The 27273-nt window shown below is 35.9% G+C and overlaps 1 protein-coding gene across 3 annotated transcripts in view; it reads right to left on the bottom strand.

Moving 5' to 3' along the window:
* Positions 1-8989: 8989 nt before the first annotated feature.
* The window catches only part of TRAPPC8 (trafficking protein particle complex subunit 8), a gene marked incomplete at both ends in the record, with an annotated part of 67488 nt that continues 49204 nt past the window's right edge, over positions 8990-27273 (bottom strand). For all 3 annotated transcript variants that reach the window (XM_084252431.1, XM_084252430.1, XM_084252432.1), the window contains 13 exons: positions 8990-9224; positions 10166-10255; positions 11200-11345; positions 13553-13654; positions 14949-15122; positions 17114-17172; positions 17260-17328; positions 18460-18556; positions 19963-20110; positions 21155-21597; positions 23026-23180; positions 24900-25026; positions 25513-25587. In XM_084252431.1, coding sequence (XP_084108557.1) covers positions 8990-9224; positions 10166-10255; positions 11200-11345; positions 13553-13654; positions 14949-15122; positions 17114-17172; positions 17260-17328; positions 18460-18556; positions 19963-20110; positions 21155-21597; positions 23026-23180; positions 24900-25026; positions 25513-25587 — 1920 coding nt within the window. The remainder of the gene's footprint in view (positions 9225-10165; positions 10256-11199; positions 11346-13552; positions 13655-14948; positions 15123-17113; positions 17173-17259; positions 17329-18459; positions 18557-19962; positions 20111-21154; positions 21598-23025; positions 23181-24899; positions 25027-25512; positions 25588-27273) is intronic.

Below are 27273 nucleotides of genomic sequence, written 5' to 3' on the forward strand. Positions count from 1 at the left end.
CAGGGCTAGAATTCAGTCCTGGTTCCAGCCCCTAAGTTACCAGAGCACTCTGTCACCTGATTCCAACCTGAAGGATAGCATCATCCTATCTGAATTGAATAACAGGACTGCAAAAAGGAAATGGAAAGTAGAAATTCCCCAAGCAGCTAAGAATAAACCATATGACTGCTTTGTGGAAGTGAAATGTTTCTAAGTGTAGCAGAATCCACTGACACACACCAGTCAGCCTGAGAATGGGGAGAGCAGAGCCTAATAGGAACACAGTGGACCTGAAACAGATCCAGTTTATAATGTTCCACCTAACTGCTAATAGAGTTAGTTCCCTTTCACTCTCAGAATGTCTTATTTTGGGTGAAAACTTATGTGATCATCTTACCTGTAGCTCACAACTACCTAGACTCAGCAGACTACAAATAGTGCTCAAAGGTACTTAATATCATGAATGGCATATCTGACAAGACCATCACTGGTAAGAATTAATAGTTATGGGTCCTCCCTGGGGGCGCGTGGCTTGAGAGCAGTGCTGTGATGCTGTCCACAGCCTCTGCAGCGTGGTTCGATTCCCCAGCCGCCAGGGAGATTCCCACATGGCGCAGCAGACCTCTCCTGTTGCACCTGTCTGCCTATTATGCTCCCCACTCTGTCTCCAGTGAATCCTCTCACCCTCCCACGCCTCTTGCCTGTAACCCAGCTCTTGTTAAAAAATAAATTAATCTTTAAAATAAATAAGTAAATGAATAAATAAATAAAAATAAACATCAAAAAAAGAATAGTTATGATCAATGACTTAGAGATAATAAAAATGACAGACAAGCTGGGATTGACCATCAATGCCAGTTTTATTGTTTAACTGAGCAAATGAGCTACTTGTAAACTCAATTTTTACTTCAATATCATCAAGCATAAAATTAGTCTTTGCACTATTTGCCACATCTTTTTTTTTTTTTTAAGATTTATTTATTTATTTATACAAGCACTGGGTACAGTCAGAAGTACGGGAGTGTGAGAGAATTCACCAGAGCCAGAGAGGAGAGCAGAACAGGCAGAAGGACCGAAGTACACTGCTGAGGGGAACAGCGGGCGGCAGGGGAGGTCTGCGCGCCATGTGGAACCCTCGCCGGTGGCCGGGGATTGAGCTGGTGCTGCAGAGGCTGTGGGCAGCCTCGCAGCCCAGTGCTCAACCGCTGTGCCACCAGGGGAGGCCCTATTTGCCACATGTTAGAGCCATATTTTTATAACATTGATTTAATCACCTAGAACTTTTACTTTTTTTTGAAGATTTATTTATTTATGCATACAAGAGCTGGGGTACAGGCCAGAGGTGTGTGGGGTGAGAGGATTCGCCAGAGACTGAGTGGGGAGCAGAACAGGCAAATCGACTGAAACACACAGCTGAGGGAAGCAGTGGGCAAGTCCGGAGAGGTCTGCTGTGCCATGTGGGTAGTTCCCTGGCCAGGGAATCAAACTAGTGCAGCAGTGGCTGCAGGTAGCTTCATAGTGCTGTGTCTTAACCCCTTGCCCACCAGGGAGGCCCTCACCTAGAACTTTGAAAGAATAGTAACAATCCCATGAAGTAGACCTAAAAGACTGATAAAAACAGTCTTTATAAAAGTCTGTAGCTGGACACAGTGTTTCTCAGGTTTGCTGGGGTAATATTTCCTCTGGTATACAGGACCCCTCTACAGAGTGGGGCTTCTAAAAAAAAAAAAAAAAAAAAAAGATGGGCCTCCCTGGTGGCGCAGGGGTTAAGATGAAACCTATGAAGCTATCCGCAGCCTCTGCAGCACGAGTTTGATTCCCGGCCAGTGAGGGAGCAACCCACATGGCACTCCCTGACTCACCCACTGCTGCCCCAGCAGTGTATTTCAGTCAATCTGCCTGTTCTGTTCCCCACTCTGTCTCTGGTGAATCCTCTCACACACACAAAACCCCCCCACCCCACCCCCGCCCTGTGCCTCTGGCCTGTACCCCAGCTTTTGTATGCATAAAGAAAGAAAAAAAAAGGCACTCTAAGAATAAAAACAAGGCAACAAAAGCGAACAAGGACAAATTTCCACACCAACCAGATCAATGAAATTGGTGAGGAAGCAGACCAAACTGCTGGGGAAGGTATGCTCTATAATTACATTTTTTTTAGTAGCTGCCCAAATAATTAGGACCACTGTTCTAAACAGTCCTGAAGCCTGGAAGGTAGATCCTATATGACATGTTAGCTTTTGGCTAACTACAACATGTATGCCAGAACACTAACTTTCTTATGGTCTATAACCATACCCAGTTGTGTGCTGATATGTATTTACAAATTACTCCCCAGGAAGGAAAAAAATATTTTAAAACTGATATAAATTGATGTAGCAAAAAATTACAAATAACAAAAGATATGTAATATACTTTATTGCATATTTCATAAAGCCCTTTGCTTCTTAAAAAGGGCTTTTATGATATTATTTTTAAAATTTTTATTTATGCATACAAGAACTGGGGTACAGGCCAGAGGTGCAGGGGGTGAGAGGATTCATCACAGACAGAGCAGGGAACAGAACAGGCAGATCTGCTGAAATACACTGCTGAGGGGAGCAGTGGGTGAGATAGGAGAGGTCTCCTGCGCCATGTGGTAGCCCCCTGGCCAGCCAGGGATTGAACTCTGCTGCAGAGGCTGCAGATAGCTTCACAGTGCTGTGCTTAACCCCCTGTGCTGCCAGGGAGGCCTGCCACAGAGAGCTTTTATAGAATTTTGCCAAATTCTTGCATAACCAACTTATGTGGCAATTAACAAATGAGGATAACTCTAGTATGAAAGTTGGTTGATATTTTTACATTGAGGAAAGTGAGAAGACACATCTTCACTTGTTCAAGGACATGAGCAACTTCTCTGCTGACCTGAATAACAGTTTTTAGGTACGGGAGGAATTTTTCCTCCACAATGTGTGCTCTTCAACACTTCTAAATTTAATCTGCATTATTAACATTTCCCCCATCACTTTCTTAGGTCTAAAGTAAAAAGCCAAAACTAATGCTTCAAGCCCTGATGTACAGCATTTGCTGAATTCTCTGGGGCAAATATTCTGATTATGGCCAATTTCAAGTTACCAGAGCAAGATGCCATTGAATGCAGAGTGAGCAGCAGATCATAACGTAGCATTTCCCCATGAAGACAATAAACAATCATAGCAAGATGGGTAATTGTAAAATATTTAGGAAGTGATGAATTTTGCATATGCATTACCTTTATTTTAAATTTAATGCATTTAGTTACACATTTATATGATTTAGTTTTTTCATTAGCAGCTGTGTTTAACAATTGGTCTGCAGAATTCCTGGAAATTTAATAATCAGATTTCCTGAGTGGTGTGAGCATGCTGCATTGTAACCACACCTCCCTCTCATGGCTGTGCCTTCTTCCTTCTCCTGACATTTTTACAATTCCACAACCTTTGACTTTGAAGAAGGAAATGCGTCTCCCTGCATGTGATCTTCCTCTCCATCTTGCCCCATGCCTCCCCAACCTCAGGAGGGAAGGAGCAGAAAAGCCAGACACCCAATTAAGACCTAGAAGTCAAGCCCCGGGTGCAGAGAAGGACCAGTATCCCTCTTGCTCTGCCTCTTGCTTTTGAATCTTCAGGGTTTTCTGATCCTGGAAAATGGGAAATGCTGCTTTCTCCTCTCTCTTGTACAGTTCCTCCCTGGAATGTGATTGGTCTTTAGATTGAAACAAATCTTTTTTTCTTTTTTAAGATTTATTTATGCAGGGGGCTTCTCTAGTGGCGCAGGCGGTTGAGCACAGCACTGTGAAGCTGGCCGCAGCCTCTGCAGTACCAGTTCCATCCCCGCCAGCCTCGGAGCAGCCCATATGGCCATCAAACCTCTCCTGTCTCACCCACTGCTCCCCTCAGCAGTGTATTTCAGTCAGTCTGCCTGTTCTGTTCCCCGCTCTGTCTCTGGTGAATCCTTTCATCCTCCCGCACCTCTGGCCTGTACCCCGGTTCTTGTATAAATAAAATAAATCTTTAAAAAAAAACTTAAAAAAATTATTTATGTATACAAGAGCAAGGGTACAGGCCAGAGGTGCGGGAGGGTAAGAGAATTCACCAGAGACAGAGCGGGGAGTAGAACAGGCAGACGGTCCGAAGACACTGCTGAGGGGAGCAGCGGGAGAGGCAGGAGAGGTCTGCCACACCATGTGGGTTTCTCCCTGGTTGGCCGGGAAGGCCGGGAATCAAACCTGCGCTGTAGAGGCTGTGGACAGCTTCATAGTGCAGCGCTCAACCCGCTGCGCCACTGGGGAAGCCCATCATTCATCATTTTTATACAATGTAATGCTTTATTATTTCAGGTATAGTCCCAGTGAAATTCCCACCACCAATTCACCCGTGTACCTTGGTACCTTGTGCTCTTCCCACCCGTTTTTTATTAAAAAAAAAATGGAACCCTTCATGAATTTGCGCGTCATCTTTGCGCAGGGGCCATGCTAATCTCTGTATCCTTCCAATTTTAGTATATGTGCTGCAGAAGGGAGCACTTCCACCTGTTTTGATCCAACACCCTCCTCCTCCCACACAGAATGTGTTTATAGTTGCCTGTTGAATTTTTTTTTTTTTTTTTTTTTGGGACCCTTGCCATTGGTCGGGGATCAAACTGGTGCTGCAGAGGCTGCGGGCAGCCTCGCAACCCAGCGCTCAACCACTGCGCCACCAGGGGAGGCCCTGATTTTGATTTTTACTTTACTATACTTTCTTTTCCTGATCCCTTATTTGGATCCCCTACATTCTTCCTACAAATGAAACCATCCAGTATTTTTCTTTTTCTTTCTGGCTTATTTCACTGAGCATGATCCCTTCCAGTTCCATCCATGTTGCTTCGATGGCATAAGTTTATCTTTTTTGATTGCTGAGTAATATTCCATAGTGTATATGTACCACATCTTCTTGATCCAGTCATTTATTTTGGGGCATTTGGGTTGTTTCCACAGCTTACCTATTGTAAATAGTGCTGCTATAAACATAGGAGTGCAAGTGTCCTTTTGAATTAATGTTTTTGTGTCTTTTGGTAGATACCTAGAAGTGGAATTGCTGGCTCATATGGAAGCTCCATTTTTAGCAGTTTGAGGAACTTCCATACATCTTTGCAGTGGCTGGACCAGTTTGCACTCCCACCATCAGTTGTAGGAGTTTCTTTTTCTCTACATCCTTGCACATTTGTTGTTAGTTTTTTAATATATGCCATTCTCACTGGTGTAAGATGGTATCTCATTGTGGTTTTGATTTGCATTTCCCTGACAAATCACCACCCTTTAGACAGTTCCTGTGTTCTATTTCAAGACTTGCACTTAAAAGATGCCTAACCAATTTTAATACATTGTAAAGATCTATTAGGTTGTACTAATAGGATTCCTACTGGCATTTGCATTTTAATGAGTCTTCTAGAAATCAGACCTAAGGGTATGAATCTTTAATGGCAGAATTTTCAGTTCAGATTGAAAGTTATTTGTCCTGCAAGAATATTCTTCTAAGTAGTGGAATTATAACTCCTACTAGAAGGCATTTCCTTAGCTGTGTGATGAATGGATCCTGTTCCCTCCTCCTCCTACAAGGTCCACTGCAAAGCCTCAAGTGCTTTGCCTGAAATCAGATCTTGCAGATTTCTGAGTACTTTTACAATTAGGGTAGACTGGGGCCTCCCTGGTGGCGCAAGGGGTTAGGCACTGCACCAAGAAGCAATCTGCAGCCTCTACAGCACGAGTTCGATTCCCAGCCAGCCAGGGAGCAACCCACATGGCGCAGCAGACCTCTCCTGACAAGCCCACTGCTCCCCTCAGCAGTGTACTTCGGTCAATCTGCCTGTTCTGCTCCCCACTCTGTCTCTGGTGGATCCTCTCACTTCCTGCATCTCTGGCCTGTACCCCAGCTCTTGTATGCATAAATAAATCCTTAAAAAAATTAAAAAATAAAATTAAGGTAGAGTGATGTCAGCTCACCCTTATGCCCTCAGTTCTCTTATCCCCTTTCCACAGTGCCCTGGATTGGTGTCTTCCCCGCCTCCACTCTTAAAGGCTTGCAGTAGACACTTGAGATGGGTTGTTAGAATTGTTTTAAATTTCCAGTCTACACAGGATGTTATCAGTATTCTTGGTCATGTTATACACTGAGAAGGGGAGCAGCGGGGGAGACAGAAGTCTGCTGTTCCCTATGTGGGTTAGCTCCTTGACTGGGGATTGAGGCCGTAGCAGTGATACTGCTGAGAATTAACCCATAGGCTACTAGGGAGGCCCCTAAATGTGGACCTTTTATACCAGATCACCAAGAACACACTGGGACACATGCTTTTATTGGGAAAACTTCAAGGGGTTTGGTCCCTAATTAAAGAGGAGTATTTCCCATGTTTGTTCCTTCTAGTTTATTTCCATTTAAAATCTTTTAGGTTATATTTAAGTTATTGAGATAATACCACTACTGTAGGAACTGGTGAGACCTTGACATAAAACTTTCTTTGTACTGTGATTTCTTTTTGGGTGTATTTTCTAAATAAAACTTGTTACTTTTTTTTTAAAGATTTGTTTATGCATACAAGAGCTGGGGTACAGGCCAGAGGTACAGGCCAGAGGTACAGGGGGCAGGGTGTTAAGATTCACCAGAGACACAGTGGGGAACAGAACAGGCAAATTGACTGAAGTACACTGCTGAGAGGAGCAGCGGGCGAGTAAGGAAAGGTCTGCTGCACCACGTGGGTTGCTCCCTGGCCGGCCGGGGGATCTAACTCATGCTGCAGTCGCCGTAGACAGCCTCATAGTGTGTCTTAACCCACTGTGAAACCAGGGAGGCCCCTTGTTTTACATATATATATATTGGTTAGCTACAATTTATCTCTTTTCTGCATTATTTTTTAATTTTATGTATTTTTTACATCATTTTCATTTTTTGCACAATGCATGCATTTTCATCTTGGTTATAGTCCCCATACAATTCCCACCCCCCTTGTTTTGATCCTACTCCCTCCTCCCCCACCTCCGAGTGTGTCTCTGGATGTGGTACATACATACAATGGAATATTACTCAGCAATCAAAAAAGATAAATTCATGCAATTTGCAGCAACACAGATGGAGCTGGAAGGAATCATGCTCAGAAAGAAAAAGAAAAACACTGGATGGTCTCACTCATAGCAGGAATTTAGAAAACCTAAATAAGAGACCAGGAAAAAGAGTAATTATAATAATGTTAACATTATTTTAACTAAACTTTTTTCTTAAATTACTTTTTAATAAAACAAGTATTGCTTCTGCCCCATCCGCTCCATCCTCCTTCCAGGACTCCGAATAAACATATGACTTTCTCACTGAATCCAGATCTCGTATCTCGTTTTTTGTCCATTTTCTCTTTTCTTCCCTTCTTCAATTTTGATTACTTCTAATTATTTAAATTATTTCTCCTGACCTATACTTCTTGTCTCAAAGAATATGTAGAATAAGGCCCTGAGTCTTTCAGCTGCTTCCTCCTAAGTGGGTAACCTTCCCAAGGAAAGAACGCATCTTCCTCACCATCCGATGGAGTTAGGTCCCAATAAACCCATCATAAATTGAAAATAATCCTAAGTCGAAATTGCTGACTTGCTGCTGCTACCCACCCTCAAGAGAGAGTGTAGTACTGCAGTTTTACACTACTTGTAAAGTTTAAAAATCCTAATTGAACATTGTAAATCAGGGACCTTCTGTAATCCCAGATGCTGATCAGTTCTCTGGATTTTCTTCTCCTGGTTTCTGGTTTACTAATAATTGACTATATTGGTAAACACTTTGTTTTTCAGGAAGATTTTTAAAAATATTTTCTGACATTACTTTTCATTGTCAGGAAGGCTAAACTTATTACCTATTTCGCCTAAGTAGCATCAGGCAGAGTCTGGTTATTTCTGATACATTCAATAAGCATTGATCTTCTTTTGTCCCAGAATATAAAAGGGTTATCCAAATTTATAACCACATATGACATATTTAAAGACAAAATTCATTTTCTCATATATATCAAAGCCACCAAAAATATAGGAACAAAGACTGTACTTCACTTTAGTGAAGATGATAAAGCTCTCTAAGGAAATTGGGCTTGCACATGCAATAACAACATGAATAATAATATTCACCTAAAATAAAAAATATATTAAGTCCTCAGAATTAAAAAAAAGGTAATAAATCTAAACAGTGAATAGCATGTCTTTATTTTATTTACAGTACATTTGTTATAAATATAATACATTTTTGAAAAGCTTATTTTTAATTAAGTTGAGTAGATTTATATTTTAAACAGATCAACTCAATTGTTAGTTACATAATAAAGAATATAATTTAAATGACAAAAATCTCATGTTGTGAAATAGTGCACTGTATGCAGAGATGACAAGGAAAAAAAAGGTCAAACTCCTTTCAAAACTATATTCAAAGCATCAGAAAAAAATTTTTTGTTTTTACAAAGTTTTGTATAAGCCATAGGAACCACCGGTACTGAAGTATGAAGACTCTGTAACCAAAGTTCAAAACTGATTTTAGAGAACTGTGTAAAGCAAGACAGGAAAAATCTGTATTTAATACTCAATAGAACTTCACAGTAAAGCTCGAATTTATAGACTAATGGCTTAACAGGAGTACTGCCAACAAGGCCTTTCCCTCAAAATCGTCTCCTAATATTCATATACCATTGATAAATTGTAACAGCAGACATAGACACTGGTTTTTAAGACGGGGCTTAATAAGGTGCATGGATATGTTGATATTCTGTCTTATGAGCATATAAATTATTGCCAGGGCTTAAAAGAAATAAAAAAAAAAAGAATAAGTATCCTCAATCCAACGTGCTTTCTGTCATCAACAAACTGACAAGTTAAAGTATTTTGCAGTGATCTGACACCAACCTCTATAGCAAGTTAGGTATTTCAAATACTGATGTAAAAACCCATTCAGTAAAGTAAAACTGATTCTTGTATATTTCAGTACAAATTTACAAGGTGTCACGCATTATTGATGATGATCAGAGCAGGCATGGAATTCTGCTGACTTGTTTCAAACACCGTAACTTGGTCCGACAACTTGGCAAATACCCTAGGAGTCCCAAGGTTATAAACACCTGTATGGACGAAGCATGCTTTCAGCTGCAAACTGTGAATCTCCTGGCTTTTAAGCTGAAGTTTATATTGTGTTTGCCCGAGCCATGTGAATGATCCATGGATTTCAAATGCTTCTGGACTAAGGAGGGAGAAAAAAATGATTAAGATTTTTTTCATTCACAATTGTTTTTCTAGAGACTCATCCCTTTCATCTATCAATCCTACCACTAAAAATTATTTTATGAGTCCAACATTTTAAAACAATAATGGTCACAGCTATTATTAATATTGCTAAATTGATAATTCTTACTAATAGTTACTATTTTCCAGGTACAATGTTGAGTGAATTTTCTTACTGCTCACAATAGTAGCTGGTAAACAATGGAAACTGATTTCAAATCTGAGTTTTTAACCGCTCGGTTATCCAAACAAAACAAGAAATGTATATATAAGAATGCTTAAAATACTCAAATTGTTTATGATATTGAAAAATGGGAAACCACAGTGTCTATCAATGAGGTCTTAGTTCATTAATTTATGATATACAAAATCATCAAAAGAATGTGTCTGAATTTCAGAGTGGCCCCAAATACTTTCTGGGTATTAAACAATGATAATGAGTATATATTTCACATTACTTTTCAAAAAAAATCCAAAAATTCCTGAATTCCCAAAAGCATCTAGCTCTTGAGTATCAGATATGATAGGCTGGACCTATTTGGGGTTTTTTGGTAGTATTATTTTATAACCAAGAAAAAAAAATGCCCTATGCTACTGTCACACAATTGATTTTCAAATTTAGTGTTCTTCATCACCAACAAACCATTATAAACATTTTTGTCTCTGGCAAAACTCACGTGCGGCTTTTGCACGCTGCTTTTCATTTTGTCCCTATTTTAATACTAAGATTATAATCTGTAATTTTTCTGTAAACACCGAACAAAAAAATCAGGGCATGCCTGTGTAAACTTCCCTAATCCATGCTAAGTAATTATCTGCACAATTTCAAAATATTAAATTGCTCTTAAGTCACTTTAAATCTTACACTGCAAAACAATCTTGCATGAAATAAATCTTTACCTTGTTGCTTTATGCCGAAGATCAACTATTACATCAACATCAGCCTTGGAACAATTTGAAAGTAACAGGGTAACTGGTACTAAACAAAGGCTGTGGAAGAAAAATAAACAAAGATTAGCTGTGGTTTTAAAACAATGGAAACCTACTCTCCTGAAAACTAACACTTAAGAAATGCCTAACAGATATAGAATAAATTGTGTAAAAACAATCAGATTCAGGGCCTCCCTGGTGGCGCAAGGGGTTAAGCACAGCACTGTGAAGCTATATGCAGCCTTTGCAGCACCGGCTGACCAGGGAGCAACCCACGTGGCACAACAGATCTCTCCTGTTTTGCCCGCTGCTCCCCTCAGCAGTGTATTTCAGTACATCTGCCTTTAGTGCTCCCCAGTCTGTCTCTGGTGAATCCTTTCACACCTTCCCCCACCCCCGCACCTCTGGCCTACACCCCAGTTCTTGTATGCATAAATAAAAATAAATCTTTTTTTAAAAAATGATGCATTTTTAAGGTAATGATAAACCTGCTCATCAAAAAGGAAACTTTTGGGGCCTCCCTAGTGGCGCAAGGGGGTAATGTGTTATGAAGCAATGCACAGCCTCCGCAGCATGAGTTCAATCCCTGGCTGGCCAGGGAAAAACCCACATGGAGAGGCAGACCTCTCCTGTCTCACCGGCTGTTCCCCTCAGCAGTGTATTTCACTGAGTCTGCCTGTTCTGTTCCACACTCTGTCTCTGGTGGATCCTCTCACCCCACCCCCCAGCATCTCTGACCTGTACCCCATCTCTTGTATGCATAAATAAATAAATCTTTTTTTAAAAAAAGAGGAAATTTTTGGCAACTGAGGTAGCTGACACAATACCCATCCTTAAACACGGCTGCAACATATAGCAATGGCAGTAAAAAGGTAAATTACTTAAGAGTCGTTTCTATAGTTTCAATATTATTCTAAAGTTCTTTAATATTTGGGATAATGCCATGTCAAAATAAGTAACTGTATAGGTTGTAGAGAAATTTTAACAAAAAATAAACCTCAAACCTTTTTTGATGAAATGGATGACTGAAAGATTCTGGATAGTGAAGACTTGTTTTAATGAGATTAGAAAGTTGTTCAGCTGATGGTCTTGAGGGAACCGTAGTGTTTTCTGGTCTGAAAAATTTTAAGAGTTCCATTTCTGGAGTGTCCTAAGGAACAAAAATATGACAATAAAAACACTATATAAACAAACGAGTTAAAACCAGCAGAGTAAAAGTAAAGCATGAACAATATTTTTTGGAGTAGAAGGCTAAAGTTTATCAAGTTATGCATGTAATTTGCACTAAGTCATCAATTTGAAAGTCTTTGGGCTCTAAATCTATTTCATCACCATATAATGAAACTGCCTTCTAAATTCAGTTAATATAAAGAGGATATAAAATATTTAAAAACTTACAGAGAAACAAAAAATATATGCCATATATAAGATGGAAATATAATGAGAATTATTTTATAGAAATCACTTTAACTTTCTAAATATTAATCTTGCCTCTGAGATGTTCTTCAATAGTTTATGATATTTGGAACAAAAACTTAGGATATTTGTATAATCAAAAGGAGAACAGTTTCCTTAAGCAATAAATTTGAGGTTAAATTTAATATTTTTGTTAAACCTAAAAAATTACCATTAGTAATACCATCAAAGTTAAAACTGATTCAAGTTAGAGAACCACCAGCAGATGCTAAAACTAGTAAATCTAAGCTGCATGAGAAATGAAATAATAACAACCTCAAATTATCTCACCACAATTTTTTAAATAATAATTATTAATGGAAAAGTAGCAACTTTACTGTGGAGAAACATGGTATATACAACCTTAACCAAATGATCCATTATTGATAATGGGACTTCCAGTCTGTATCATGTAACTTTTGATGTAATATACTTAACTAGTATCACTTACGCAAAGTCTCTGGCAAAAATATACAATCTTAATCTAATTATGAAGTAGCACAAGAAAAAACCAGAGGTATTATTCTACAAAAAATTAACACACTCTTCAAAAATGTCAAAGTCATGATTGACAAATTAAGACGGACAAATTAAGACCTCCAGATAGAGACTACATAGATAAGACAAGTGAATGTCCTGATAAGAAAAAACAGTTACAAGGATACAACTAATCTAACTTAAATAGATATATCTATAACTAATCTTCTGAAGACTTCTGAATATAAACGGTATAGAAAAATACTGCTTCAGTGATAAACTTACTGGGTTAATAATAGTTTCTGTGATTATGTAATAGATTGACTTTGTTGTTAGCGCAAGGGCATTAAGTCTTCAATTTACATTTCAGTAATACATGAGAATGATTAAGAAAAAAATTCAACAGAAAAGGAATGATAAAGCAAATAAGGCAAAGTGTAAACCACTGATAAACCTGAATGAAAGATACAAGGATACTGTTTACACAACTTGCATGTTAAGTTTGAAAACTATCTCAAAATAAAAAGTTGTCAAAATAACAGGGAGAAACGCTTAAAGCTAAGATCTATTATTTATAACACTATACAAAGTCACTGTTTGAATTACTGGATTAAATGTGGTTAAATTTCATTGTACACTATAATTTTTTGGTAAGATTAAAGTATATTTTAGGAAAAATAAGAAAACATATTAAACACTATTACCAGGTGCAACACAAGTTCAAGGTCATCATTTACATTTTATGATATACCCCCTGGAGTTCTGCAGTGGTGTGGGCTTGTTTCAACAAATAAAAAAATACAGAGGACATGGTTCTCTTCCTCTCGAACATATCAATTCTTATTAAAACTATGCATTTCAAATTCAATATAGGATATATCCTAGGAAACACTAAGATCATCAATGCATCTTAATACTCTCATAAAGTGCTAGTAAAAAATTTTAAAATCAGGGCCTCCTTGGTGGCGCAGCGGGTTGAGCGCAGCGCTGTATAGCTGTCCACAGCCTCTGCAGCACTGGTTCGATTCCTGGCCTGCTAAGGAGATTCCCACATGGCGAGGCAGTCCTCTCTTGTCTTGCCCACTGCTCCCCTCAGCAGTGTACACTGGTCCTTCTGCCTGTTCTGCTGCCTGCTCTGTCTCTGGTGAATTCTCTCACCCTCCTGAGCCTCTGGCCTGTACCCCAGTGCTTGTAAAATAAATAAATCTTTAAAAAAAAACAAAACAAAACAAAACCTACACACTTAAACAATTTTTTTAAATCAATTCATGTGCATTTGAATTATTAACCAATCTTCTGCCACCACCCCACAACCCAAAACCTAATATTAAAAGCCTGCACAAACTAGACTCCTTCAAAAGTACAAAAGCCAAACAACCCCCCCCAGAAGTTCCATGGAAAGCTCAAAGTGAACTCAACCATTACCTGTTTCTGAGGATATGAAAAGGCTTCTTTTCCTATAGTGCGAAGAATCACATGATGCTGACCTTCTAAAATAAGCTGCTTACTGTCTTCCACTACATAAGCCTACGAAATACAAAGCACAGAAAAGTAATCCTGCTTGACAATAAACTCAGAAGTAACCAATGTAATCTTTGATGGAAGGTGGAAATACTAAGGCTAATATCTATCAATTAACTACATTCATGGCTGTGTCAGCATTTCAATTTATTTATTTAATTAAGTGTGAAAAAAATCCATTTTGCCTCGATATAACACAATTGGCCTAAATGTTATATAGAAACAACTTGAAATCTTTTTCAGTTTTTTCTAGAGTGCTTAAAAAATTAGTCCAAAAGAGCTGTAACACAAACTTTTTTCTTTATTGAACTGCCAATAGAAGGGCAGTCTCCTCTATACTTACTTCTGAAAGGCCCTAGGTCTTATCAGTAGAGCTTAACCAGTTTTATTGAAATAGATACAAACTCAACTTGGTTTCAAAAAACTTTATTGAGTAAAAGTGTGATACAGTAACAAGAACACTCTAGAATATTTGAATAAATTTAAAATACATGTACTGATCACCTACCATGGGCATTTATCAATGCTAACCCTTCTATCAGACTATGTAAACTCAACTCTTGCCATATAGTTCAGTGAATATCCTTGGGTAAGATCTTTAATTTCACTATAAAAAATAGGCCTGCTGTGTATTCCAGTTCAAGAACTTTAGGAAAGACAAATGCCTAAGCAACACATTCTGATCTGCCATGAGTGGATACTATTTGGATCTTATTTAATTAAAAAAAAAAGTTAAAATATTTTCAAATAATCTGGAAAAAATGAACACAGACCAATAATTAGAAAGTATTAAGAACTAATGTTAACTTAGTTGGGCAAGATAGTAATTCTATGGGTTCATATTAAACAAAAAGAGTCCTCATCTGCTAAAATACACAGAAGTATTTACAGATGCTTTCAAAAACCCGTTTAAAAATACATATAGTAAAAGGTAAGGGAAGTTTAAAATAAAAGAAAAAAAACAAAGGAGGAGGGCAACAGAATACATGGAATGTGAACAGCAACAACTTGTGGCTGCTGGAGCCTGAGTAATAGGTACTCTAATACCTGCTTTCATAGAACTTATGTCCACAATATTCTCAGTACAACTTAAGTAACAGTGACAAAGAAGAAAGTCATTGAATTTGAATGCATTCTTTCCTTAAGGAGAAAAAAAAAGGCCACTATGGAACTATTAAAAGGTTTAATGCTGAAAGTGGAAAATTTAAAAAGAGTAAATAAGTATAAATTACATTTGTACTTCACTTAAGAATCAAGTATATATAGGTGAGGCTTGCTAAAGTAATTTAATAACACATACCTTCCATAAAACAACAATATTCAAGTCCACCTCACTGCACTTCTGAATTAATCTCACAGCATCCTCTATTGACTGTTTCTCTGTATGCACAGATGGCTGGGCTTGCACTTTCTTCAATTCAGAGGATAAACTTCGATAAAAGAAGTCTGCACATGGGCTTGCTGAACTTATTATCTGTTTAAAAAAAAAATCACTCAGCTACATAAATATTTTCAATTAAATTATCTTGCTAAAATTTATATTTCTCTAACTTATATATAGCCAAAAGGCTTACTCAATAATTTCTTGTCAATTTGGTTGTACAAGAAGACTTGCACAACTCTAAGACATGCACAACTAAAAATCTGTGTAAGTTATCCTGAATCTTACAGCTATTATATCAAAATAATTAAATCAAAATAATTCATCTACATTGTATGACATTAGCTTTGACATTCTAAGTATCCAGGCAGGATAAATAGTTTTTTTTCTGCTTGTTTGTTTTTAAGATTTATTTTATTTATCTATACATACAAGAACTGGGGTGCAGGCCAGAGATGCAGGCCTTCCTGGTGGCATAGAGGTTAAAGTTTCAGCACTATCAATCTATGCCAGCCACTGTGGCATGAGTATAGTTTTTAACTACTAAGGTAACAGAAGTATTTCTCATACAAATACTTAGAACATAGTACACTATCCAATGAAACAATGCAAATAGTTACTGGCATTAACTTGGCTTTCATACTTGAAAGAACATGAGAAAAAAAATTTAAATGGGCTCAGAACTTGTAGGATTTTCCTTAATTAAGAGAATATTATGTTTCACAGTAAAATCTCTACAGTTGTAATTTCCTTCATTAGAGGCTATAAAATGTAAATGCAAAGTCGAGTTAATTATTAAATATACACACTTCCCTTTTAAAAGACAAATTTTTCTGGTAACCTACTATTCCCACAGTTTCTCATTAATGTTATAGTGCTTTTTATTCAACCAGATTCATCAAAAGGGAAAATATTTTTGTTCTTCAATACTCTATACAAAATTATTTAGCAACAAATACAATAGAAATTTTTCAACTTCAGTATAATTTAAGGTTTCTAATAATGTTCCTAGGGATTTTAAATTAAAAAAAAAAAGTGAACAAAACAAACAACTGAGGTCTTGAAAGCTAAAGTCAACCATTAGGAAGCACAGTGTCTCCAAGTCATACTTGTTTTAGAATTACTAGGCTTCAGGAACTAAGATATTTCCAAAATAGCTGTTTCTTCAAATGGCCAAAAGATACAGCTATGAACAGTCAGATATAGGCAAATGATTGAAAAGAAATATAAAAGGATGTTTGGAATCATCAAAAAGAAGAGAGCATAAAGAAAAGCTAGTATCAGTAATAGGTCCCAATGTAATTTTACACACATAGTCCAGCATTTTTGAAAGGTTTTCAAATCACCTCTCACATCTGAGGAGCTATATAAAAATGCCATTTCCAACATAATGTATAGAACTCCACCCACAACGTAATGTATAGAACTTTAGAAAAGGGAAGGCAAAGCTTTCATTTTTACAAAATTCTCTAGGGCAAAAATAAGGCTTGTAGATTTACCATCTCAACATCACCCTTGTTGCTTATAGCAATTTAGAACATCCAATCCGATCCAATCCTAATAAATCAGAATTTGCATTTTAACAAAATTCCCAGGTGATTTTTATGCACTTTTGGGGGAGAGTTTCAAAACCATTGCTCTTGGTGATTCTTACATAAAATTAAGTTAGAGTATCACCCTCCTAGACAATAATCATTACAAATCACAAAAGAGCTTATTATTTAGGTCTTAAAACCATATGATAAACCAAAACCCTCTGGTTCCACTGTGAGCACTTTCCCTAATAAACAAATTTCCTCATATAATCCTGTCTCTCTTTTTAATCCCAAGTACTATACTTATCTCATGTGATACTCTTGAAAGAAAATTAATTTCTAGTTTGAAATAAACTAACTTAAATGGCATAATCCATATAGCATTTTTGGTTTGTTTGAGGCATAAAGGCAAGTTGCAAAACCAACAAGGTTGATATGCTCATCCACCAAACTATTTGGGGATTACCAAAGTAATAGTTTTGCCAAAATAATCAGCTAGTTTGAAACTGTGACTCTTAAGACCAATCACTACTGTGCAGATTTGCATACCTGTTCATTTCCAAAGATGATATCTGCAAAGGTATATTTTTCTGAGGACTGTGTGGCAACTAAAAAACAGGGGAAAACAAACTAATCATATCATTGGCATGAAATATAATATTACCATTATAAGTATGCAAGTAAAGTGAATTTACCTTCTTTCTCCTTACATCGTATTGCCTTAAAGCAAAACTTTCCCTTCTCCCTACTGGCAAGTTTGGCATCTAGGATGAAAAGAGGAAATTTCAAAGATATTTCTCAGGTTATGACATGGTAAAATCTATTTTATTATTTAGCGTTCCTTAATCAAACTAGAAAATAATTCATAATTGTAAATAATGTATAATGAAAAATGTCTTCAGTCTGGAAATTCAGAAGTTGGGGGCTAAAGAGCCCACAATCCCACCACTTAAAATCATTCTTTCAGTATTTTCATCTGTTTGATTATGTCAGTATTGTTGTAAGTACACACTTTGCTATAATGCACTTTCCACTACTACAAACACTTTTTTTTTTTAATTTTTTTTTTTTTGCAAACAAATTTCATTTTATTTTTCTTTAGGTGTATGTTACCACCGTACACCCACTACCAAGGCACACATAGTCCTCCACCATAGTCCATTGTGCACCTTCTCCATTTTGGTATCCCTTTCTCCCTACCCCCGTAGTAGCCTCAGTTCTATAGTCAGATTATTTCTAAAATTTGTTATTTGTTTGGTTTTATCTGACCCTTTGCTATGTTTTTCTACTATAGACACTTTTTAAATGCTAACATACATTAATGAATACAAAGGTTTGAGTATTCCCACTAAAGCTACACTGAATTTTTCCCTATTAAACATAATCTTGCAACAAACTGCTCTGAATATAGGGATTTTTCCATATTTTTAATTATAAATTCCAAAATCACAATTACTATGAGGCTAAGGATATAAATTTTATATACTTTGAATATAGTGTACAATTCTTTTCCAAAAAGAGTAATTATCATTTCACCAGCCATGTGCTCTCATGTTACTGGCAGGATGATAAACTGATAGAAATAATCTTGAAAAACAATTTGTTGATATGTATCACAAGTGCGTATTCTGCTTAAATGTTACTTAGGAGGGAAACACACCTATCAGTAGCAAAGGAAATAAAAAAATCTTCCATTTCTAGTCTATGTATTTTCTGTACTGTTCAAATTTTTTACAGTGATCACATACTCAGGCACCTTTTTTACTAATAAAAAAACCTAATAAAAGTACAATGGAATGCTTAAAAAAGTAACCTATAATATTATGGAACTATTGTGAAAAACAAAGCAATTAAAATGTAAGAATTTATTACGAAGAGGAGAAAAAGGCACAAACCTTTGTTTTCAGAGAGATTTACAGATTTCTGTAACTTCCAGTGTTTGCTACTACTTGATACTTGTACTATATGGAATTCCTTAACACCCGCTTCACTCTATCAAAAAGAAGTATTGAGTCATTCAGGATATACAAGCACTAAATTAGAATATTCTAATCAAAACAATATTTATACTTTGCCAGTGAATTTTTTTTTTTTTTTAAAGATCCATTTATCCATGCATACAAGAGCTGGGGCACAGGCCAGAGATGCGGGGGGTAAGAGGATCCACCAGAGACAGAGTGGGGAACAGAACAGGCAGACTGACTGAAATATACTGCTGAGGGTAGCAGCGGGTGAGACAGGAGAAGTCTGAATCGCCATGTGGGTTTCTCCCTGGCTGGCCGGGGATCAAACTCGTGCTGCAGAGGCTGCGGATTGCTTCACAGTGCAGTGTTCAACCCCTTGCGCCACCAGGGAGGCCCACTTTGCTAGTGAATGTTAACATAAGTTTTTATTTTAAGATAAATTAAAGATAGATATTTCAGAAAACTTAAATTTTTAAATCACTTTAAACATTCTTAAAACAGATACCAACATTTTATCCAAGAAATTTATAATGCATTCCTACTGGCCAAATTTTAAAATAACGAAATGTATTCAGTTATTATATTCTATCTATGAATTACTGGTAGTATTGAATAGATAAAAAATTGCCAATTTTTAATCAAAACTATAGTTGTTCTTCCTATTTTTTCTGTTATTTGAAATATCTCATTCCTATTCAGTCAAAAACCTTTTACTAAACAGAATCCCAATACACAGCCAATGCATATGAAATTATTTGAATTTTACAAAACTTTTTATTCTCCAGTGTTGATTTGAAATTATTTAAATTTTCTTACTCTTAATAATATTGATTTGAAGATTACCAAAATATTAACACATTAACCATAAATATACTCTTTCAAAAAGTGGTCTTACAAATTTATAATTGAAAAGGTACATATGAATGTACCAAGTATATCTTAATGCAGGAAGTATCTAAACTGAATCAATATGGAGATCCTATTTCAATCATAAGATTACATTCCATTCCTCAAGAATATTCGTTTTTATATTTTGTGTATATGAGATTGGCTAAATGTTTGAAATCTTTATATAAAGAAAATGTATTAAGTGAAGGATTACCCAGTTAATACCGAATATGAAATCCTTAACATAACTTTGTAAATTTACTTGGACAATCTTTGGATCCTCAATTGTGAGACTAGAGGAGCTTTATCTCTTCTGGTTTGAATTGCTGAGAGACAGGGCTATATGTCATATTTCTATTTACTGTATTTCAGCAGCTCCTTATATTTTCAAATAACTGAAGTATAAAATTATAAAGCTAATAAAGAATTAAAATATTCCAACACACTATTTGAACATTCCAAAATTATGCTGTCTTGTGAAAGATTTAAACAAAGAAAATGTTTCAAATATAATTAAAAATAAAATCTAGCTTTAAATCAACTTACAGTATTGGTATTTTCCACATCCACAAAGACTAGCATATTGCCTCCTCTGCCCTCATCTTCCTCAAGAGAATTACTTCTGCAAACAGTAGCTCGTACATTCAAAGATCGGCTGGTACAAATGACTGCAGTGTGTCTTAATATTCTGTGACTAAAGTAAAAAAAAAAAAATGCACATTTAATCTAAGAATTCTCTCCTGTATCCTCCCCTATATTATGATTCTCTAATTCTAAATAAAGCTTCTACAACCTGGTCAATCTCAGAACCACTATATTCTAAAAAAAAACAAAGAATAATAAAGTAAAATTATCTATCTGGATAGCCTAACAGTTTAACCCTCCTCAATTTGGAATGAAACTATATGAATCAGCCTTATTCTAGGCTTTTTCCTTGATCATCAATCTCATCTGCCTAGCACAGAAAAGAAATCTTCATATAGTAATGGCCTATTCAAGGACATTCAAGCCCCTCCACAATAGAGTTTCACATTTCAAGGACTATTCCTTTTATTTCTTAACCATGTGCTCAAACTATTGTATTCAGTTTACATTTCCTAATCTGTAAATCTTCATTCATACACACACACACACACACACACACACACACACACACTCACACACATACATACACAGCCACTCTCTGGAATATCTACTACTCTTTTGCCTATCCTCCCTGATAACCAAATTCTGAGATCTTTATTTTCCCTGAAAGCTTGTTTCATCACTACTTCATTCCACAAAGCTTTCCCTATTTGCCTAGGCCCAAGTAGGCTCTCATTAAGCATACTCTTAAAGACAACATTTATCAAGGATCTAAAATACACCTGTTCTGTTTTCAGTAAATCTTAGAAAATATTCTAAATATGACATTTAACAAAGTTATTCTCCATTAAGTTTGTAAAAATGACAACAGCATTATCACAAATAAATTTTGTGTAATATACAAGTCACAGATCTTTATGTATGTTAAGTTTGATTTCTTCAGTGATCCCATTATACCACTACCTAATCATCTGTTCTGCAAATACATACTTTTTTTCTCATACATTCTTGTGACAATCTAAGACATAAGCATAATGCATAATTTGGAATGGGTTAATTTCTTAATAAACAATATATATAAACAAATGCACTTATTTGAATTTATACACATATATTAAAAATAGGATAAATAAAAACAATTTGTAATACTCACCGTATTTTAGGCTGCTTTTTAACACTTTCATAGTAAAACAAAAAGTTAATTTCATGAACACCTTCTTCATCTGGCCCACGTAACCACATTGGTAGCTGGACTGAAGCTCCAGGTAGAAGAACAGTGTCAGGGAGGGGGACAGGAATCACCTCTGGCTGACTTCCTATGCCAATGCCAAAGTCTACAGAAGAAGCTGATGATATGAGTGCTGTACACACAGAGGTAGAATCTGTCACAACAGTCTTGTAAGCACTACAGTTCTCAGAAGTTGAGGGACTTAGTGGTGTTAAAACAGCTGTGTTACCACCAAAAGTAAAGAACTCTGGACGTTTAGAAACAACCTTCAATCCAGTAAGAGGACACTTGCTGACATTGACAAATTCTACATATGCTTTTCGGATTTCTCCACAGAGGAGGCCTGTAGGAAAATGTATAAAGAACACCTGCATTGGAGGGAAAAAATATTATTATATTGTCTGTTAAAAATTCTGAATCTGTAATGAGTAACACTTTAAGATGCTTATTTATTAAAAATTTACAAGTAATTCTTTTTGATCTCTCCGAGTTTGGGGCAATTAACACCATTTTAAGAAAAAAGATGAGACAGAGACCAATGTTACTAAGTATGAAATTTCAGAGTTATGATTAAAGGTAAAATGTCAACAAGAGGGCTATTAGCAAAATTTCCACAACCATGTGGTTGTGTAGCAGAGAACTTACAAGTAATTTGACATGGCCATATGAATTAAGTAATTATCAATCAAAACACCCTAGTGTCAATTTGAAAAACAACTCAACTAGTTACTATACATCACTAATATGAAAAGATGCACTATAGATCTTAAAAGGTAAGAAAATACAGGTACAAGGCACGTTTATAATTTTAAAACCCAGGAAGCTCCAACCTCCCTCAAGCTTTTAATTACTCAAATGGGAGCAAAAGCTATCTTGACTAACAGAGACTTTTTATGGCCTTTCCCATTTAGTGTGACATTCATGTGTTCACCCTAGTAATATTACTGTATTTGATTACTAGATGTTAGCACAAACCCAATAGAGGTTACACAGCACTTTACAGATGCCCATATACACAATTTCTAAAAAAAAGATTTTTTTTTTTAAATTAGCTTCTAATACACATAAGGCCTAAAGATTTCAGGTAAGGGATTGGGGACTTATACCTTTAAGGAAGAAATATGGGCTAACTAAGTCACATAGTAAGTTACTTGCATTTCAAAGATCCGTAAATTTGAAGATTGGAACTACACTGATAGTACCTAAGAAAAGATATTAGTAAAGCAAAAGTAAGAGGAAAATGTTCTAATAAAGTTAAGACTGGCATTCCCTAGGGTTTATGAAAATCCAGTGGCAAAAGCTCTGTTTCTTAATCTAAATTTGAATGTGAATTATAATCACATTCTAAGAAAATAGGTAAAATTTCGGGACATCAGAAGTTTCAAAAATGGATATGAAAAAAGGCAAAAGATTCCTATGGAAATTCAAAACACACTAAAAGGTAAGAGATGTTAACTAGGTTTAACATTATAGTGAAGATACCAGCTACATACTAATTAATCAGTATCAAATAAGCTTAACCAAGTTAGAAGTTGTCGGGGGAATGTCAATTGTTGATTATATCAAAAACGGCAGCATAAGCTTTAAGTACCATAAGGACACACCAAAATACACAAAACCCAGCATATTATCAATTAGGCCATGGCATAGATAAAACAGGTAAAATGGGAAGGTTGGTAGACTAAGTACAAGACCAGTGAAATATTCAATAACCTCAAAGTCTGAAAATAATTTACTGAAAACGTCATTTAATCCTAGATCAATTATAAGTACACGAAATTTTAAAATGGAAATACCTCCAAGAGTGGCATTTCCTCAGTAATTATGGGATCTAAACGTCGATCAGGCCCATATTTAATAGATGTTTTCTCCTCTTTTGTGTTGTTAAGTCGAGGACCTTGAATTTCTAAATCCTGTCTGCCTCGGACTGACATACTCAAAGACTGTTTTCCTGAAATAAAAGACAATCAGCATCCTAAAATAATTTGATATGTTAAGTGACATCAATTTAGCATGAATATATGTGTGGGCCTCCCTGGTGGCGCAAGGGTTAAGACACAACCTGTGCAGCAATCTGCAGCCACTGCAGAACCAGTTCGATTCCTGGCCAGCCAGGGAGCAATCCACATGGCACAGCAGACCTCTCCTGACTCACCCACTGCTCCCCTCAGTAGTGAGTGTACTTAGGTCAATCTGCCTGTTCTGTTCCCCACTCTGTCTCTGGTGAATCCTTTTATCCCCCACACCTCTGGCCTGTACCCCAGCTCTTGTATGCATAAATAAATAAATCTTTTTTTTTTTAAACAAAGAATATATGTGCATGGAAAAAAAAAACTACAGCATACAACTATCTTTTCCTATAGAACTACTCAGAACCAAGAGTCTCCATGCTATTCAGAGACCAAGGTATATAATGTAAGATTTCCCATATTTATTATCATTCAAATCCCTATTAACATTTTATAAAACAAAGAGCTAACATAAGACTCATTGAAACTATGCTTAGAAAATGTGATTTATTTAAACTGATTCAAGGTCTCCTCCCACAAATGTCATAAAACAACATAAATTATGACATAGATACATATATTTGGTAATAAAGCAACTAGCTTTATTTTACTGACATAATTTTGTGATACTAGATTAAAATCCTACATATAAACAAGTAGAAAAGGAAAGGAACTTCAACAAGTTCTTAATACCCAGGTAGATTATCTAAATTTGGTATAAATTAGCAAGATTATTTATAAATGAACCTTTTATGGTGTTTTTCAACCAAGAATTACAAATATATAAGGTATAGATCATTACACTTGAATTTATCTTTTTTTTTTTACAGATTCATTCACTTATAAAAACAAGTTTGCAATGAATCATGAGATATGCAGACAAAACATTCAACTGAAGGTTAAAAGGACCAACAAATTCAACAGTTTCCAGAAGATTTCCTAGTATCAATAATCAGCTTTTGTAAATGCTAAATTCAAGTCTGTCAATGACTAATTTGTATACATAAAAATACATATCTACCAAATTGAAAGGCTGGAAGTGAGGGATTGTAAAGTATACTCTACACAAAGGTAATATTAGATCTAGAACAATTCTCTGAATTAAAAAAAGTAATGAGCTATGTTAAACATTTATCTTGGTAGCTTTTCAGTTCTATGCTTTGTAAAAATTTATAAGTATATCATCTGCTGCATCAAGAATATCAGTTAAACCTAAAATCCTATGCTCTTTATAGGAAAGAGGACAATATTTAAGATGTTATATAGCCTATAATATGAAAACACTGGTATTAATGTTTTATAAGAAGACATTAGTAAAATAGTAGGCTATAAGATGATTTTTATATTGCAGCAGATTTTATCAATGGTATTTGGATCATCATTAGAAAATACACAGGGTAGAACCTAAAAATTATACAAAGAAAACAGACTTTAAAAGGGAATAATATCCACAGAAAATAGACTTTAAAAGGGAATAAAGCTGTTGAGTTTTAAGTTATGGCAGTTTAACATAATTCAAATTATCCGTTCTTGCATCTAAATGCCTTTATAAAAGGCACATTAAATTTAGTTAGAAGATATCTCATTTTTTACTTATTTTATTCTGTGGAGATATAAGTATTAGTTTTCTAATTGTTTACCAATGCTGTATGTAACTTTACCTGTGTGACATCCAGGAAGAGCACCAACACCATCTACTGTCATAGAGCCCTGAACAGTGCCAAGATTATAAACAACTCCCAGAATATGCAACTCCCCTATATGATGGGGAAAGAGCTTCAGTCTTGCCTGTGGAGATATTTAAGTCACTTTTATTATCTGTTTTCATAATACATTAAATAGTACAATACCTGATACTATAATGCTGAAGAAATAACTCCTGACCTCAATTTTTTCAATTATCTTGTTGGAAAGCATTTTCTTAAAAAAAAAAAAAAATCTTAAAATTTAACCATTATAGACTTCATCACACTTTCAACATATTCTAGTCAACCAAGTATCATATAAAATTACCACAATGACCCCCAGAAGAAAGCAAAAACTTTTCACCTCATTTCTCAAGAAATTAACAAACCAGACTACTGTAAATTGACTTTCATACCAATTTCCTTCTGAGAAATTCTAATTTCCTATTCTTCAAAATTTAGTTTTTAAGGAAAGTAGAATATTTTAAATACTGGATACATAAGTTCATTTTTTTACCTTTTGATTTGAAAAATTTGTTTCATCCTACTTTTAAAAAGGCTCAAAAAAAAAACACAATAAAATAATTACCACTTTAGATTCTTCACTATTAATTAAAAATTCTGAAATAACTTCAGTTCCAATCATTTCAGGTTCACCTGTTGCCTGAAAAACAAATTATTTGGTAAAAGTCATTCTAATCAATAAAGTATCAGAATATTAATATACCTATATATCATTATCTAAGAACAATAGCAATAATCATAATTGCATTTATTAGGTTATTACCATGTACTAAGCAATATTCAAAGTATTTTATTTTCATACCTGGAGGAATGCCATATACAATGGCAGGCACTTGACATACTTTCTTCATGTCATTCAGTTCAATTTAACTGAGGAGAATAAGTGATCTAACTCAAAGTTGCAGCCATCAAGAAGATAAGCCCCAAGGATAAAAATTCAGCTGTTCATTGCCAACAGCAGCCAAAAAATGGCCACTTAAATTCATCCTGCAATATGAGCAAATTTCTCCATCTTTTACTCTAACTAGCCTCTTTTTCCAAATTGTCTAAATACACTAGAACAAATAATACAGTCTTAGCAGATGCATAAAGACTGGTGAACAATAAAAGCAGTGGGAGAGACCAAAAAAGGGCCTGTCTCCTCCAAGTAACTGACAATTATACTAAGCAAACTAGCTTACAGTGGGGATAAATCTGATCCTCATAAACACTGTCTTACTTTTACCATGATAGCAGCTACCTGATGGAACATATAAAAATTATATTTCCTAAATTTCTAGTTTATCACCTTAGTCAAATATCACTTGAGTCTCAGGAAAGAATGGAAAGAATTTGAAATTTATAGGAAGAAGTATAAAAGCATTTATTTTTATAATGCTTCATTAAGCATAACAAAATTTTCATTTAACTTTAATAAAATCTCCTTTAAAATCTAACACACTAGACATACTAATACACTTAAAAGGCTAACAGATCTGTTTATAACACTTTTCCAAGGGTGAACAGTTCAAACTCATCTATTTTGTGTTCCAAGTGTACAAAAAAACATTAGAAAATTACTAAGGATACTGAAATTCAAGTCAGAATAAAAGCTGGAAAATTTCAAACTATTTCAGACTGTTCACAATGAGCACAAAAAGTCAGAAAATGTCGTCAATTAATTCAACAAGCAAAACCATAAATAAGGCTATCTTTTAAAAATCAAAACACTTTTAAGAGAAAGAGACCTAGGGCCTCCCTGGTGGCGCAAGGGGTTAATAAGCACTGTACTATGAAGCAATCCACAGCCTCTGCAGCACGAGTTCAATCCCTGGCCAGCCAGGGAGCAACCCACATAGCAAGGCAGACCTCTCCTGTCCCACCTATTAGCTCTTCTCAGCAGTGTATTTCAGTCAGTCTACCTGTTCTGTTCCCCACTCTGTCTCTGGTGGATCCTCTCACCTCCCCGCATCTCTGGCCTATACCCCAGCTCTTGAATGCATAAATAAATAAATCTCTTTTTTTAAATGATAAGCTTTATTGTTAACATTGCCTTTTTTTTTTTTTAAAGATTTATTTTATTTATTTACACAAGCACTGGGCACAGTCAGAAGCGCAGATGGGTGAGAGAATTCACCAGAGCCAGAGCGGGGAAAGAACAGGCAGACTGACGAAGTACACTGCTGAGGGGAGCAGTGGGCAAAGCAGGAGAGATCTGCCCACCATGTGGGACCCTCGCTGGCAGCTGGGGATCAAACGGCAGCCGGGGATCAAACCGGCGCTGCAGAGGCTGCAGGCAGCTTTGCAGCCCAGCACTCAACCTCTGCGCCACCAGGAGGCCCATAAA

The sequence above is a fragment of the Talpa europaea genome, assembly GCF_964194135.1.
Source record: "Talpa europaea genome assembly, chromosome: 13".
In the NCBI taxonomy this organism is placed as follows: domain Eukaryota; kingdom Metazoa; phylum Chordata; class Mammalia; order Eulipotyphla; family Talpidae; genus Talpa; species Talpa europaea.